This window comes from Cololabis saira, chromosome 11 (genome assembly GCF_033807715.1).
Source record: "Cololabis saira isolate AMF1-May2022 chromosome 11, fColSai1.1, whole genome shotgun sequence".
Lineage (NCBI taxonomy): Eukaryota > Metazoa > Chordata > Actinopteri > Beloniformes > Belonidae > Cololabis > Cololabis saira.
Window position 1 is genome coordinate 12,209,408 of NC_084597.1, and position 15,360 is coordinate 12,224,767.

At 39.4% G+C, this 15,360-nt stretch overlaps 1 protein-coding gene across 1 annotated transcript in view; it reads right to left on the reverse strand.

Annotated features, from left to right (window-relative positions):
- Positions 1-1,004: 1,004 nt before the first annotated feature.
- kcnt1a (potassium sodium-activated channel subfamily T member 1a) overlaps positions 1,005-15,360 on the reverse strand; it is a 35,470-nt gene continuing 21,114 nt past the window's right edge. Inside the window, exons 14-31 of the mRNA XM_061733298.1 lie at positions 14,822-14,885; positions 14,592-14,700; positions 13,371-13,479; positions 12,118-12,267; positions 10,775-11,004; positions 10,440-10,653; positions 8,648-8,753; positions 8,335-8,507; positions 5,282-5,353; positions 4,995-5,129; positions 4,787-4,898; positions 4,567-4,668; positions 4,236-4,319; positions 4,011-4,139; positions 3,003-3,297; positions 2,832-2,894; positions 2,667-2,751; positions 1,005-1,775 (exon numbers count right to left, since the gene is read on the reverse strand). Of these exons, the coding sequence (XP_061589282.1) occupies positions 1,658-1,775; positions 2,667-2,751; positions 2,832-2,894; positions 3,003-3,297; positions 4,011-4,139; positions 4,236-4,319; positions 4,567-4,668; positions 4,787-4,898; positions 4,995-5,129; positions 5,282-5,353; positions 8,335-8,507; positions 8,648-8,753; positions 10,440-10,653; positions 10,775-11,004; positions 12,118-12,267; positions 13,371-13,479; positions 14,592-14,700; positions 14,822-14,885 (2,350 nt within the window). The 3' untranslated portion in view covers positions 1,005-1,657. The remainder of the gene's footprint in view (positions 1,776-2,666; positions 2,752-2,831; positions 2,895-3,002; positions 3,298-4,010; positions 4,140-4,235; positions 4,320-4,566; positions 4,669-4,786; positions 4,899-4,994; positions 5,130-5,281; positions 5,354-8,334; positions 8,508-8,647; positions 8,754-10,439; positions 10,654-10,774; positions 11,005-12,117; positions 12,268-13,370; positions 13,480-14,591; positions 14,701-14,821; positions 14,886-15,360) is intronic.

Consider the following 15,360-nt stretch of genomic DNA (forward strand, 5'->3'; position numbering starts at 1 on the left):
AAAAGCTTCAAACTATGATGAGACAACTCATAGGCTTCTGGCATTTGGTTGCTGGTAGCTCTGAGTATTTATAGAGAAAAAAGAAAAGAATGAAATATAACTAAAGTTACCAATTAAGTGAACTTTAATCCAGAGGGCTCAAGACTAAAACAAAAAAAGAAAAGAAATCATTTAAACCCCAGAACTGATCCTGCAGAATGGTCTTTCACTTGTTAGGATTTTATTTAATTGTTAAAGGTTTGAAGGGTTTTTCTATAAGATTCTACACTGGTGGTTTCTCTCAGGGCGGGATCACCTCCTGTTTTTTACGACTGTTTAGCTGAGTTCTTTAGGTGAAGACAATGAAGAGAAACAGATGTTTTAAAACGGAGAGGTCCCATCCTGTTTTTCTTAAAGTTTTAGTTATCTTAGATCTTTGCTGAGTTAACATCTCAAGTAAGAAACAATCAACAGAAATATATGGCTGAAAGCGTGACATGTTTAGGTTTCTTTCCCCACAAATGTCTCCACAGATAAGGTTCAACATCCGCACCTATAACGTACAAAACACCTCCTTTTTCAGTATAAATACGACTGTATCGATGACAACCGTGTGCATTTCTCTCCTTTTCTTATGGTGCACCAGACAAACGAACACACAGATCTTTCACACAATTAGCGTTTAGTGGTACTTCTCTTGTTTGAATTCCCACAAATCACAAAAAAACATTCCTTTAACAACTTTCCATGCTAAAAAAAAAAATTAAGGCTATAAAAAAAACTAAATTATCACACAACTCAAGTCAATTTCAATGCATTTTATAGCACTTTGATGTGCACAGAAAACTGAAATCAAGTACAAATATAGTCAACACGGAAATATGTACAAAGATTTGATGCAAAAATTCGTAGATATACTGTACAGACCTCGTCCAAACAGCCGGACAATGCTCTTGTGTTGCTAAAACAAACCTCCCAAAAATGATGTTGCAATCAACAGAGAAGAAACCACTGATGTTTGTATATTACTTACTAACTTAAAACTCACGTCACCAAGAAACTGTAATGATCTAGCTACGAATAAAGTGTGTTTTCAGAACTTAAATGCACGTTTCAGTGCAGAAAGTGGTGTTGTGCGATTATACAGTATGGGACTAGCGGTAAACAGGTAAACAGGCAAGTGTGAGTAATCACTATTTGGATATGAAACTGTTTTCAAACATCTACAAAAAGGTTACAAAAGTCAGATAAATGCGCTAACTTCCGCTTTTCAAGATATTTAATACTGATATACAAAATTAAATTTGGGAAATTTGACTGATCATCAACATTTTGTTTTGGTAAACTACATGGATTAACTAAGAGCAACACTGCAGGTATGATGGCCCAGACTGAAATCACTTCAGTTTGATAACTGATAACTTGATCATTTGTCAACGATCCTGTCCCTGACAGCTCATCTAAAGAGCTCAAAAGTAATGGATGCACTATTCTAAGACACAGCACTTGTGGAAAGTGGCTGAAAATGTCACAGATGACATGAAATGTCATCAGACGAGCAGTAGGCACTCACATCATACAACTGCAGACTGGACCACGGCAGCCTGAATTGTCCTTTATCAGACTGAACCTCCTTGAGTGATAAGGGTGACATGTACCAGTGAGGACCAGTATGGTATCAGAGCTGGGTGTCTTCTCTGGCCTCTACGCTGGACTCGTGTCTCTCTTTCAGACTGCTGCTGCGGACAGGAGGCACCTCGGGAACATGAGCCAGAGGATCAGAGCGAATCAAGTACCTGACAAGACAACAAAAACATGTATATGTATCCAAAAAAAACAACATTTCCCAGTCGAGCACTGCAACATTCATTGGCCGGGTTTCCCAGATCCGACCTCTCTTAAGGATTTAAGAAGGGTCCAAAGAAGGGTTCAACTAAGAAGGGGCCCTAAGATAAGGGTGTTTCCCAGATGACTTCTTAACACCGTTCTCAGGACCGCTCTTTAGTTTCGCTCTTTTAGAAGCTCTTTAAAGGAGCTGTCCACCACAGCGGTTCTGAAACCAAATCAATCGATGCCAGGCAAATCAATCACCGATCACTATCAGTGCATTTTCACACGCAGCACTGCTAACTAACGCACTAATTCCCTGCTGCGTGTGCGTTATGTGTGTTATAATGAAAAACTAAGGTGATAAATATACTTCAATGACCCTTTTTCATGATGAAAACAAGACTGCAACTAAAGAAGTAGTCTTGGTAAGAGAATAATGAGGAAATGTATTGTTTTTATTAAATGTGAAAGATGGATGAAAGGACAAATTAACTTAACGATCATTCAGCATATAGGACCACATTGTATGCGGCGTGCATTGTTTTAATATCTCATTGCTTGGTGTGATATTGATTTGCCTGACGCGCCTGGATCTGTGAGTCTTTGTTCACTAAGTAGGCTATAAAGAGTGGGTCAGCAGCATCTTTCATTTCCTTCTTAGTGAAAGAGATTCTTAAGCTAAAAGCGACTCTGGGAAACGCGTTTTTCTTTCACAGGCTCCTTAAGAAGGTTTGAAAGAAGCCTTTTGCTGTTAAGAGCTACTTAACTGATCTGGGAAACCGGGCCATTGTCATTCACCATGTCTGTGAGAGGTTTCAATGTTGTGGCCAAAATTTGTAGACTTGCTTAACACTTACACAATGTCATTAAGCTCCAACCTGGTGTCAGGAGAAGGGTTAATAAGGACATAGGACAGAGTATTCTGGTGATCATTCTGCTCATCTGAAACAAAAATACCATTACAATCAGAAAAATGCTTTTATGATCAAACTCCGCCTGGCAAGGGCTCGAGACTTCATCACCTTGTAGGTAGCCCAGGTTGACTCTGTTCATAACGTCACTGGCTGTCAGATTTGACAGATCTTCTGCAGTCAAACAAGAAACAGACAGATTTTCAAGCAGAAAAAAGACATCAATGTAAAAAAAAAACACTCAATACTGAGCACATCAGTGAAAGCAGTGTCCGTTCTTACCATATCCAGAGGTGGGCAAGCCCAGATGCCTCATACGGTTGCGGACCAGTTCGGACAGTTCCTCTCTCTCGGAGCGCCTGTAGAGGTTCAGGCGCTGCTGAGCGATGCGCTGGGCTTGATCTTTGCTGGAGTCTCGGTTCCCCCCTTGCCACCTAACGCTTTTTTTACTCAGACGTCGGGCCCATTGCATGCTCTTCTTCCTCAGGGGGGGGTGATCGGACTCCTTGTTGCCGCGGGAGTCGTCTCCTCTGTCCTTTGTGTCTTCACAGTCATCGACACTGACTGACACCTGGGACTGAGCCGGGAGAAATTAACTTATGTTTTGATTTGATTTGATTTGATTTGATCTTTATTCATCTTGAACAAAACAATAAAAAAAAAAAAAAAACGCACCATACATCAACAACAATAATAAAGCAAAACCAGTTTTGTTAAAGAAGGGACAGGAAGAAGCAAATGCTTATCTAGTCCGGCCCCTTCTTGCAATATAAGAATATCCGATATATACAAGAATAATAATAGCAATAACAATATTAATAATAACAATATTATATATATACAGTATATACCCTTCTTCTTGACATATAAGAGTATGTCAATATAAAAGTAATTAAAAGACAAGTGAGTCAATAATAAAAGTAGCTGAAACGAAAGGCATCAAGCACAGTAGAGAAGAAAAAAAGTCAATGAAAAAAAACAAAAACAATCACTATAATAAAAGTAGCTAGAAACTTAACTTCATATACTCTTTCAATCATTACCTGATCTATTTCTACTTTAATTTCTATATCTATTTTGCGATTTCCAAATATGATAAACTTTGTTTTACTCAGATTTAGTGACAGTTTGTTTTTGTCAAACCAATCTTTTAATTTGGATAATTCAATGTTAACCATTTTTATGAGTTGATTTTTTGATGAGTTTGATGAAGCATAACAGTTGCTCTTGTATTAGCATTGTAAAACTTATAAATGTATAACAATTAGCACATTTCTCTTTAGGTCTCACCTCAGAAGTAGAGAAAATGTGGGACTCTGTGCGATAAATCCCAATAGGAATTTCAGCACTGGAGGAGCAGAGCTTCTGAAATAATCTCCCGTATGTACCGATCCACAGATCTTCCTCTGTTACTTTCATCTAGAAAAAAGAGAGATAGACTTTTTTTAGCAGCTTGGTAAATCAGCAGTAATTCGGAAGAAGTGATCATAAATCCTCGTCTTTCATGTCACTCACAGCACACAGGTATCCTGATCCTGGTGTGGTGTCCAGTCCCAACAGCAGCCTTGCAATGAGAATCATGTAGTCCTTCACGAAAGACTGACACAGAAACAAAGACAACCCCATCATAACTTCAGTCATGCAGTTAATAAATAAAGAGCAGGCATGAGCAGGATTTCTTGACTAAACACAAGAGGGCACTTGTGCCTTATGATGGTGATGCTGCTCTTTCTCTTCAGGGATGACTGTTTCTCTGTTGCTGTGAGACATATTAAGTCACCTAGAAATGATGAGAGACATTTGATGCTACATATTCTTTTCTCGTGGGTGCGTAAAAGGTACCAACCTGATAGAGGAGGGTGTCCAGCATGCTTATACTAAACACTCTGCCTGCAGCGAAGGGTAGACGAAACATGAAGGCTAAGTTGGAGCCCTTGTCACGCTCTTTCTGTGTGGGATGGCACAACAGCACTGAATGTCCTGATGCTTTTCTCACTAGTCATATTGAAATAAATCTTTCCTTGTAAGTCATGATGCAGCTCACAGGATCGTGTGCTTGGTCTAACCTTCTCTAGCTTGGAGAGAGCCAGTGAATAGCAGTCTTTTGCTCTGAACTGCATGAATCTCATGTTGGATGGATGAGTAAGCTCTGTGATTATACTGAGACTTGGAAACAACCTGAATGTAATGGAAAGGAAAAAAAAAGATTAAAAAAATAAAAAAACTCAACTCTGACATCCTGGAAATGTGCCAAAACAAAAACAGATGAATTACCTGAACATTGTCTGCACATTGACAATAGTTTTGGCATCTGCCATGTAGTCCTCCTCAGCGCTCATTGTACTCTCTTTATCCACAACAACCAAATTATCAGCATAGATGATGCCACACTGGAGCAGATTGTCCAGACTGAAACAGACACACTGTCAGCTTAACAGCGGCAGATGCTCGTTTGCCAGGAGCACATGGGACATCTAATCAAATGTTAAAGTACAAATGAGATAATCATGGTAATACGTGATACAATTATAAAAAAGATGAAAGGTATGTGGTAGTCTCACTTGTCTATTGTCCCAACCATGTAGTACACCATTGGGAAGCAGCAAATCGCCTCCAGGAAGTGATTATCAGGCCTGCAGGAAGCATGAGGGATACAGACATTAGCACATCTTTTTTCCTATTTTTTCTTTACACACTATAAGCGATACCATGCTAACATTCAATACATTTTTAGTCACTTAGAGAGGCAAAGCTCTCTTCCTCTTGAATAAATTAACTGCTTTTATTTATATTTTTTATGTTGTGTCTCACAACATGTCTTTTTTACCTTGTCTGCACACATATTAATGGTTAATACCAGGCTGGTAAAAACCTAAGGCACATATATGTGCATTGTTACTATATTTAACATATATATATATATATATATATATATATATATATATACGCATACATACGCATACACATACATATATAACCACATACAAACCCTTTTTTTTTTTTGTGTTATTTTTAGGGGGGGGGGGGGTTGACATCCGCTGCTAAACCAGGAAGCAAGAACACATCGAGCACTGGAAATCTGCAACAAAAACCACAAACGAAACACGAAACTGACACGGAGCCGACCAAAACACGAGCAGCAATCGACCCAAATCTCGAGATCTGATCACAGTCTGAGCTAAACTACCGCGATTAACTAACCCCAAAAACTATGGAGCAAGCATGCAGGTGAACAAGCCAATGTGTATGTCTATGTGTGTGTGTGCGTGTATGTATATGTCTGTGTGGCTATGTGTGTATGTGTGTATGGAATATGTCTGAGTGGCTGTGTGTGTGTGTGTGTGTGTGTGTGTGTGTGTGTGTGTGTGTGTGTGTGTGTGTGTGTGTGTGTGTGTGGCTATGTGTATGTATATTTGTGGCTATGTGTGTGTATGTATGCATGTATTTATGTATATGTGTGTGTGTGTGTGTGTGTGTGTGTGTGTGTGTGTGTGTGTGTGTGTGTGTGTGTGTGTGTGTGTGTGTGTATCTATGTGGCTATGTGTATGACCCAGGCGAACCCAGGCGAACCCCGGCCACCCGGGCCGGGCCGGACATGTGGCAATGTCTATGTGTGTGTGTGCGTGTATGTATATGTCTGTGTGGCTATGTGTGTGTGTGTGCGTGTATGTATATGTCTGTGTGGCTATGTGTGTGTGGGTGTGTGTATGTATATGTCTGAGTGGCTGTGTGTGTGTGTGTGTGTGTGTATATATATCCGTGTGGCTATGTGTATGTATATGTGTGTGTATGTATGCATGTATTTATGTGTGTGTGTGTGTGTGTGTGTGTGTGTGTGTGTGTGTGTGTGTGTGTGTGTGTGTGTGTGTGTGTGTGTGTGTGTGTGGCTATGTGTATGACCCAGGCGAACCCAGGCGAACCCCGGCCACCCGGTCCGGGCCGGACATGCGGCAAGGAGGCCCTCACCCTCCAGGCCAACGACCCCCACCCGGCGAGAGGCCAGCCTGCCCGGAGATACAGGGCCGCCCCGGCTGCCGACGCGGGCAGGCGCACCCGCCCCCACCCAAGCAGCGGGGGGGACCGGAGACGGGCCCGGAGAGAGGGAACCCCCCAACAAGGCGACACCTGCGAAGGGCCGACAACGGAGGGCCCCAGACCCAGGCATCCCATTCAACCTTTGTGGTTGTTTTTAAAATTAAGCCAAAACTAACAGCTCAAATGGACAATATTTGACGAGTTGGCCGACTATGAACAAAGGGAGAACCTGTTTAATTCTAGTGTATTTGGATCAATGTAGAATACCAATGCTTCAATCATTGTACCGTTGAATAGTAGTTAATAAAAAACATTAATAAAACTTCAACAGACTTGGAATACACAGAATATTATCTTTTTTTTTTTTTTTATTTTACCTTGTCTGCAAACATATTAATGATTGATACCATGACGGTAGAAACCAAAGGTTTGTGTGCATTATTAATATATTTAATATATATACATATACGCATACATATGCATACACATACATAAATATACACATACAAACCCAGTGATTTTTATTTTTTTTCACAGAATATTATCAATACGTTACTAGGAGTATGCACTAAGAATTTGAGAAAGTTTGCAAAATGAAAGTTAGATATTTTGAGAACACCAAAAAGCTCTGGACTGTGAAGTGCTGTCCAGTCACATTTGAATTTAAATGAACAGTATTTCCTCTTACACTTAAGAAGTCATCTACTTTTACTACCATTTAGCGGACCCTTTTATCCAAAGTTACTTAGAGAGAACAAACACACCACTTCGCCTGGGGAGCAATTAGGGTTAACATACCATTTTTCTATGTTTTGTGTGTTTCCATTTTATAATAGAAACACACAAAACCAGACCATACCGAACCTATCAGTGAAAACAGGGCTTAAGTATCAAGCTTTTGGAAACCAATGTCATAGATTGTTCTTACTGGTAAGAGTTCCTTCAGCTGGGAGGATGAGGCCATCTGGGGCTCAATGCACTCAGGGGGAATTATTCACTTCACTAATGCCTGTCCTTCACCACTACAGGAGCATTACTTCATACATCTGCCCAGTGTTGCTAACTAGAGACCCAAGGCTATTGTAAGTGCTTGAATTGTGCATCCATGTGCGTGGGTGGTTGCGTCTGTATTTGTGTGCAACAGAAAGAGAAAGGGAAAGACAAGAGAAGAGTGCTCGGAGGAGGGAGTTTGTTGTCAAGTGTGTGAGTCCTGAGAGTTGCATATGGGGGCTGGAAAGGTACAAATCAGCGCTCTCGATGAACGCTTCCTGAAGAAATGATTTTTCTCCCCTTGTAGCAATATACATCACTCAGATTCAAGGCAACGCAAGTTACCATGGTGACTGTCTAGAGGTACAGAGAGCAGTTTTTTTTATTTTCATTGTCACTAAAAGCACACTGTGACTGAGCAATACAGATAATCGAACATGAGGACTAAAAGTGGAGTCCCACCTCCACAGTCGTAAGTACTCAACTGACGCAAGCTTTTAAAATGCATAACGTGTCCTAGCGTGACATGGTGAAAGCCAAAGTGAAAGGAGAGGAAAAGAACAAAGTGTGTGTGTTAAGACAAACTCACGGGTTATCCAACAGTAAGACAATGGGATTGAGCTCTTTCCTGGGTCTGTAATAAGCTCTGAGAGGCACTATGAAGTTATAGAGACCGTTTCCTGCCGTCTCGGCTGACACAATGATGAGCTTGTTTTTAAATCCGTAAGCTTTGGCATCCTCAAAGCTGTTGTGCCCGCATCCCTGCAAAAGAAGTGACAGACAAGGATTTTAGGTATATATTTTTCTTTTTTTTATGCCAGGGGCAGAAAAGAGGAGAGGGGAATGATGAAGGCAGTACTTTTACATTGAGTGACTGAGTGGAAGGAAAAGTGACTGCCCACCTGGTCAAGACGTAGGCAGCAAAATGGGGCTTTTTCAACCAACAAATGGCACAACGTGGGTGAGCTGCCGATGTATGGAGAGTTAGGCGGATAACCTTTCACATACCTGAAAACAAATCCACAGATCATTAATGAAAGCTTTCATTAAAACATAGCATGTTTCTCATACTAATATATGATTCTGAAAAGACTTCTAATGTTATTCCACAATGGAGTACAGAAGAAACATTTAGGTTTTAATGTTTACACTAATAACTAAAAGAAATCAATACTTACTAACATGGAAGTGCATGTTTTAGTTTTGGTCTTGTAATCATGAATGTTACAACTTAATAGTATGAGGCTAGTCCTGATAGGATACTCTTTGGATGTTTAGAAATGTTAAGTGTTGAGTTACATTTACTTCTCAAACTCACCTTCAGGTGAAACTAAGATGAAATTAAATAGAATAAAATAAAACCGAGTAGTTTGGCAACCTGTCCAGGGTGTATCTCACTTCTCGCCCAATGACGGCTGGAATTGTCTGGATGGATGATTAGTGTCTTTGGTATCAGTATTAACCCTTTATAGGGCACTCATTGAAATACTTGGAAATGTACAATTTCAACCCTAGGGTGTTATTGGGGGCTACTACCAGAGTATTTTTAATTTTTTCTTTTTTTCATTTTTTTTTTTATTCTTGATGCAAATCAAGGTCAAAGAAGTTACCATATATGGTTCCTTGCCCATCGTGAGTAACATTGTATCTAACACTGAAGTTACCATGTATGGTTACTTGCCCATTGTGGGTGAAATTGTACCCATAAATTGGATATGTATAAAAATACAAAAAACACATACAACATAATATTTATGATACTCTCTTCATAGAGATATTAGAACTTTTCTCCATAAATGGTATAACTTGACTTATAGGGCTTCTCTTTTTCTCCATCCATATATTTCGTCCAATCAGTCCAATCAGCTCCTGACCCTCTCTCTCCACCAGCAGCAGGCAGGTTGATCATGCCATTGACCATGCCACAGAACAAGAAGTGAAGAATAGCATTAGAATTAATGGTGGTACTGATATTATGCTATACAAATCTGTGGCAACATCCAATGCAACATCCAATATTGTCTTACCTTATAATGCGCTATTTGTAAAACAAAAACACCCGAAGTATGACTTACTAGATGCACCGGGCATATGTCTACAAAAGGACACTGTCACTTGAACTAGTTTGGCCATAAGGGGGTGTATTTGTAAAAAAAAAAAATACACAATGTATTGCTTACTAGAGTATCTGGCATATGTCTATAAAAGGTTCCTCAGTCACTTGCACTAGTTTTACCACACAGGGGCGTATGATCATATATGGGATCACCATTATTCATGCTAACCATTTCACTGATTTCACTAATTCTGCACAAATAACACTTATCTCATCAGTTAGCACCATCATTCAAACACATACTGTGTGAGTGTCATCAACTTACCATGGTTAGTTTCAGCTTTATGAACTTTTGTGTGGAAGAAGGTGCAAGCAAAAATGTGAATTTTCCCCTTCTTGAAAATCAATGAAGTTCCCGCTTCTCCAGGGCACTACTGATTGGTCAGATGCCATGATGACACTGTCTGTGACAAAGCATGATCTGTGCTGATTGGCAGGATTAACTCACTTGACTTCAAGACCTCACTGAGAAGTGTGGGGAAAGTAGTTTTTCATGTCCACGGAAATTACTGTATATGGTAACTCGCCCTATAAAGAGTTAAGGTTTGAGTGTCGCGAAAAAAAAACGTAGTTCTTACTCTGTAGAGGGGCCCTTTTCATCTGTGAAGACAGAATCATCTTCCAACTGGTCACTGAGGAGGTCACACGGCAGGATTGAGGCGCAGTCTGCTATTTCCTGAACTGGAGCGATGCTCGGACGACGACTGGCTGTTCCATTTACTGTAGGTGGGACCAATTTACCCACTGAGCCGCTGGGAGGACTCGTGTTCTGGAGATCCATAGCAACAGTACCTACAAACACATTGACCCTGTTTCAATTCAGATATACAACCTGGATCTCCTCAATCTAGTGAACACTGCAAATACCTGCTTGATGCATTTCATCTACCATGATCCATTTAGTCTTTCTCACCCATGCTGGCAATGATGCTGTGAACAGGAAGCTGTAAAGGTCCGTCGAACAGTCCTCCAGCAGGACGCCCCTTCCTTATCTCCTGGTTGAAGATGAAGGCTGAGTTCTCCTCCTTGGTGATGTTGATGTAGTAGCAGGTGTCTGTGGTGGCCATAATATGGTGGGGCCCAGGATTTAGCAGGATGCTCTTGTTGTCCTCCCTTTTTATACCGATGAGACACACGCCATACCTGAAGGTTGCATACTTGCTGTTAGGAAGCAGCCATGAAAGAAAACCGCCGTCACTTCTAAGGTTTTACATATCGGGGTGTAACAAAATAATCCTTAAAAGGGCTTAAAAATAACCTCAGATGAACAACAATACAACATATTACAGTCTTACAACGTTAATACTTTAATTAAAATAAACTTCGCCAGAAGCATCCACTTGATGCAAGTTTGACCACCTCAACATTCAAAAGTCAGGGAGGAAAAACATGAATTTATGAAGGTTCAGATGGTCACTTCCAAACAATTTGGAGATCAGCATTCAACAGTGAGAAAGATTATTCACAAGTGGAAAACATTCAAGAAAGTTGCTATCTTTTCCAAGAGTGGACATCCCAGGAAGTTCACCCCAAGGGCTGGCCATGCAATGCTCACAGGGGGGCATTGCAGTATAGAGCGACAGGCTGGGACTTGAACCTGTGCTGCCTACACAAGGACTACAGCCTCTACAAATGGCGCCCGCTGGGAATGGGCGATATTTTACCGTTCATGATTTACCGTCAAAAAAATTCCCCACGGTAAGAATTTGTCATCTCACGGTAAAAATGATAAATTCCCGTTGATGACGTTTTTGTGTAAAGCTGATTTATGGTTCTGCGTTAAATCCACGCACAACGTACGTGAAGGAAGGAAGGAAGGAAGGAAGGAAGGAAGGAAGGAAGGAAGGAAGGAAGGAAGGAAGGAAGGAAGGAAGGAAGGAAGGAAGGAAGGAGCCTGAACGAAAGAAAGAAAGAAAGAAAGAAAGAAAGAAAGAAAGAAAGAAAGAAAGAAAGAAAGAAAGAAAGAAAGAAAGAAAGAAAGAAAGAAAGAAAGAAAGAAAGAAAGAAAGAAAGAAAGAAAGGATGATGAGATACATTTATAGTTACAAAGGTGGAGGTGAATTGGTATTTTTCTTATCGTAATTTTTATTGTTATCGGGATAAATGCCAGAAATTATCGTGATAATTTTTTTAGTCCATACCGCCCATCCCTAGCGCCCGCTCAACCCATTGAGCTATCCAGGGCCCCGAACCCCTGTAAATGTTTGAGAATATTTTCAGGTTGTAATTATCTGAGCATGCTTCATATCAACTCACTTTTTGTGTGCATGAAAGGAAGCGTAGGTAAAGCTTTTGCCATTATACTCCCCAAAGAACTTGCTGTCACACACTCGGATGTGGTAGACCTCGTTGCCGGAGCAACATCCATACATCGTCTGCCACTGCTCTGGAGACTGTTCTCCTTCACTGTATTCATTCAGAGAAAATAATAAATTAATCAGTAAACCAAACATAATTAAAATCTAATATACATTCAGATATAGTTACATGTAGTATTGAGAAACTGAACAGAGTCCAACTCCGGATGAAAGCAGAGAGATGGATCTATTTCTGAGTCTGTTGGCTTGGCTTTAATATGCTCTTTGTAATAACGTCTGGCTTGATTGGCTGCAAGGGATGCCGAGAACAATCGCAAAGCTGCAGTTTGCTTACTTGCCTGGACTTACTAATATTTACATAATATGACTTATGAATAAGATTAAGCTCTCTGTCCTTAAAAAAACAAAACAAAAGAAAACAGACAAACTTGGTGTTCATTGCAGAACTACATAATTAACATGATAAATAACCCCAGGTCCCTTTTAAATGTATTTCTGAATAAACAGCTTTGATAGGCAGTGAGTAAAACTGCCTACATCAAGCATCAAGCAAAAAAAGTAAATACAAAGTTTTTGTTCAAATATGTTTATCATGTCTTCCTATTGAACTAGAGTTGTTTGTTCTTTAGTTCAGACATACATTTTTTTACTGTATGTAAATAAAAATGAAGCATAGTGCTGAAGATGCATGGGAAAAGAATGAATAATATATGATTAGGGATCAATTAAAGGCTGAATTGAAGAAACTGAATTTGTTAGGAGGAGCAATGGAAAAATGTCCTGTGGCCTGATTAGTCCAGACATTCACACATATGGTTTTAAGAGAGGACAAGAGTTTTTGTGGAGTATCTGTAATCCATAAGTCTGAATGTTTTCAAAGAAGAAAAAAACACCCCTGCACTTTATGAGATCTAAGTATGCTGATGCCTACTGATACTTTGTTCTCTCAGCCAGCGATATCAATAAAAATCAACAAGGATTTGAAAAAAACATTGTTATAGAGAACTATTCGAGCCATTTTAGCGACAAAAAAAATCCATTTTGCACTCTACTTCCTGCTGACTTCCTCGATAAACTTTTGTCTGTACTCCCACTCTCTCAAGTCTTTTCTTCAGTTTGATGCATGTGCAGAAATCTGAACTTCTAAAGTCACAATGAGGAGGAATCAATAAGTCTGATGAGACGCCTGACCGTCCACTGGAGGTGTGCACAAGGAGCGTGACCAAAGTGGAAGTGGCGGGGCACACACAGTTGAGAGCCAGCATGGCGTACTTGAATTCCTCCTCGCACACAACATGATCTGAAAATGAACAAAGGGGGAGACTTTACAGTAAAGGAGAGGAGGACCAACTATGCAGTAACATGATTCAGAATTACACCACGTCTCGAAAAAATTGTTTTCTAAGTTGATATTCAGTTTATAGATTTTAGTTTCCATTTTGAAAATGCTTTAGAAAGACTACATTATACTGGAAATACAGACACCAGCAAAAGAAAGTGCCTGTGGCTGTAATCCTAAATTGTGAAAAAGATTGAGTTTGTCCTCAAAAATAAATGATAACATAGAAACAATTATAAAAAACACATCAATACATTAAACATCTATTTCTATGAAATGAAAATAAGACAAAAGGAGTTGTTTTGAGTTCTCTGTGTGGTCTCTCCTAAACTTTTTCTTTCTTCCAAATCTACTCTTTACAAGCAAAGCATTTTTATTTATGTATTACAAGTTATATTTTCACTGAGGTGCACTCACTTCTGTTGCATGTTTTCTTACTCAGTTACTACACCAATAATTGAAAAATAAACTTTACATCTTCAGTTGCATTCATATGGAGTAGCTGACAGCAGAGTCGCAATAAGAAATACATAAAACACTTTGTTGAGTCCCTGACATTCTAGTTATAGAAGATTTGTTTAGATAAATAACATTTGAATAAATGAATCAGAGTTTTCATATCTAAGGGAAAAGAGGGGAATAAGTGGATCAAGTGTTGGCATAAATATACGATCACCTTCAAGGATTTGTTAATATATTAAAGGTTTATACAGTAACATTGTGAGCAAAGGACTGCATGTTGAGACAAAGAGCAGACAAAGTACAAAGCATAAGGCATTTAATTCATCAGGTTTGAGAAATATTATTCCAATATTAAGTCTAAAAGAAAAAAGAAGCTGAAAAACCATGCAAGCAGCAAGAGTGCACCAAATGTAAAGTTACAAGGTGGAAAGGTAAACGATTAACATTAAGAAGACCACTGATCCCAGTGGAAATTATTTTTTAATACTACAGTCATCTTCTTTTAATTACAAAAAGGTATATATACAGTACAGTATATCCCATCATGAAATGAATTATAGTTACAGATGACTTGCAGACAGTTATTTTACTCACAGTTTAACTTCGCTCACCTGCAAACTTTACATGGAACTTGTTTTCAGGTTTGAGTATCTGGACATAAAGAGGACAGTTTGGTGCAAAATCCTTTACTGCCCAAGCTCTTAGGATGGTCTGATGGTCCTGAGAAGTAACAGTGAAACATGGTGCAATTTTCTAATTATTAAGCACCTCGCTTTTTTTAACCACAGATTAAACGAATTGTCTAACGCAGACATGTTAAAACAAGAGCTGTTCATCTTACCGCAGCCATGCGATCCACCTCGTTGCGACTGCTCAGGATAAAACAAGCCTCTGCGTCATCCATTCTGCAGTAGTGTGACAAACAATGAAAGCTGATGCATAAAGTTGCATAAAGATATCAAAAATTGGGGGGAAAAAAATAAATAAAAAATGACAAAATGTCAAATTCTGAAACACAGGAGAGTCACCTGAAAGGACATCTGAACAGCGAGAGGATAAAAGTAATTTTTCTATGATTAAATATTCAGTAAAAAATGCCTGCAAATAAGCTGAAGCTCTAACAACTTTTGCACTCACAAGTACAAATACATGTGGAACTGCTTTTGCATATTATTAATGAAACCAGATGGGTGCAGAATGCAAAACAAGTGTGGGAGGATTTGAAAAGCAGTCAGATGTAGGACGCAAGTCCAACACATTCCCAGCCATTTACTTCTAATTCCTCTATCAAAAGCCCTGTCAAATGTAAATAGTGAACTTATTTGTCCGTTCTGTGTTTTATTTTTTCATAGTAGCATTATTTCAATGTGAGAGCTATAT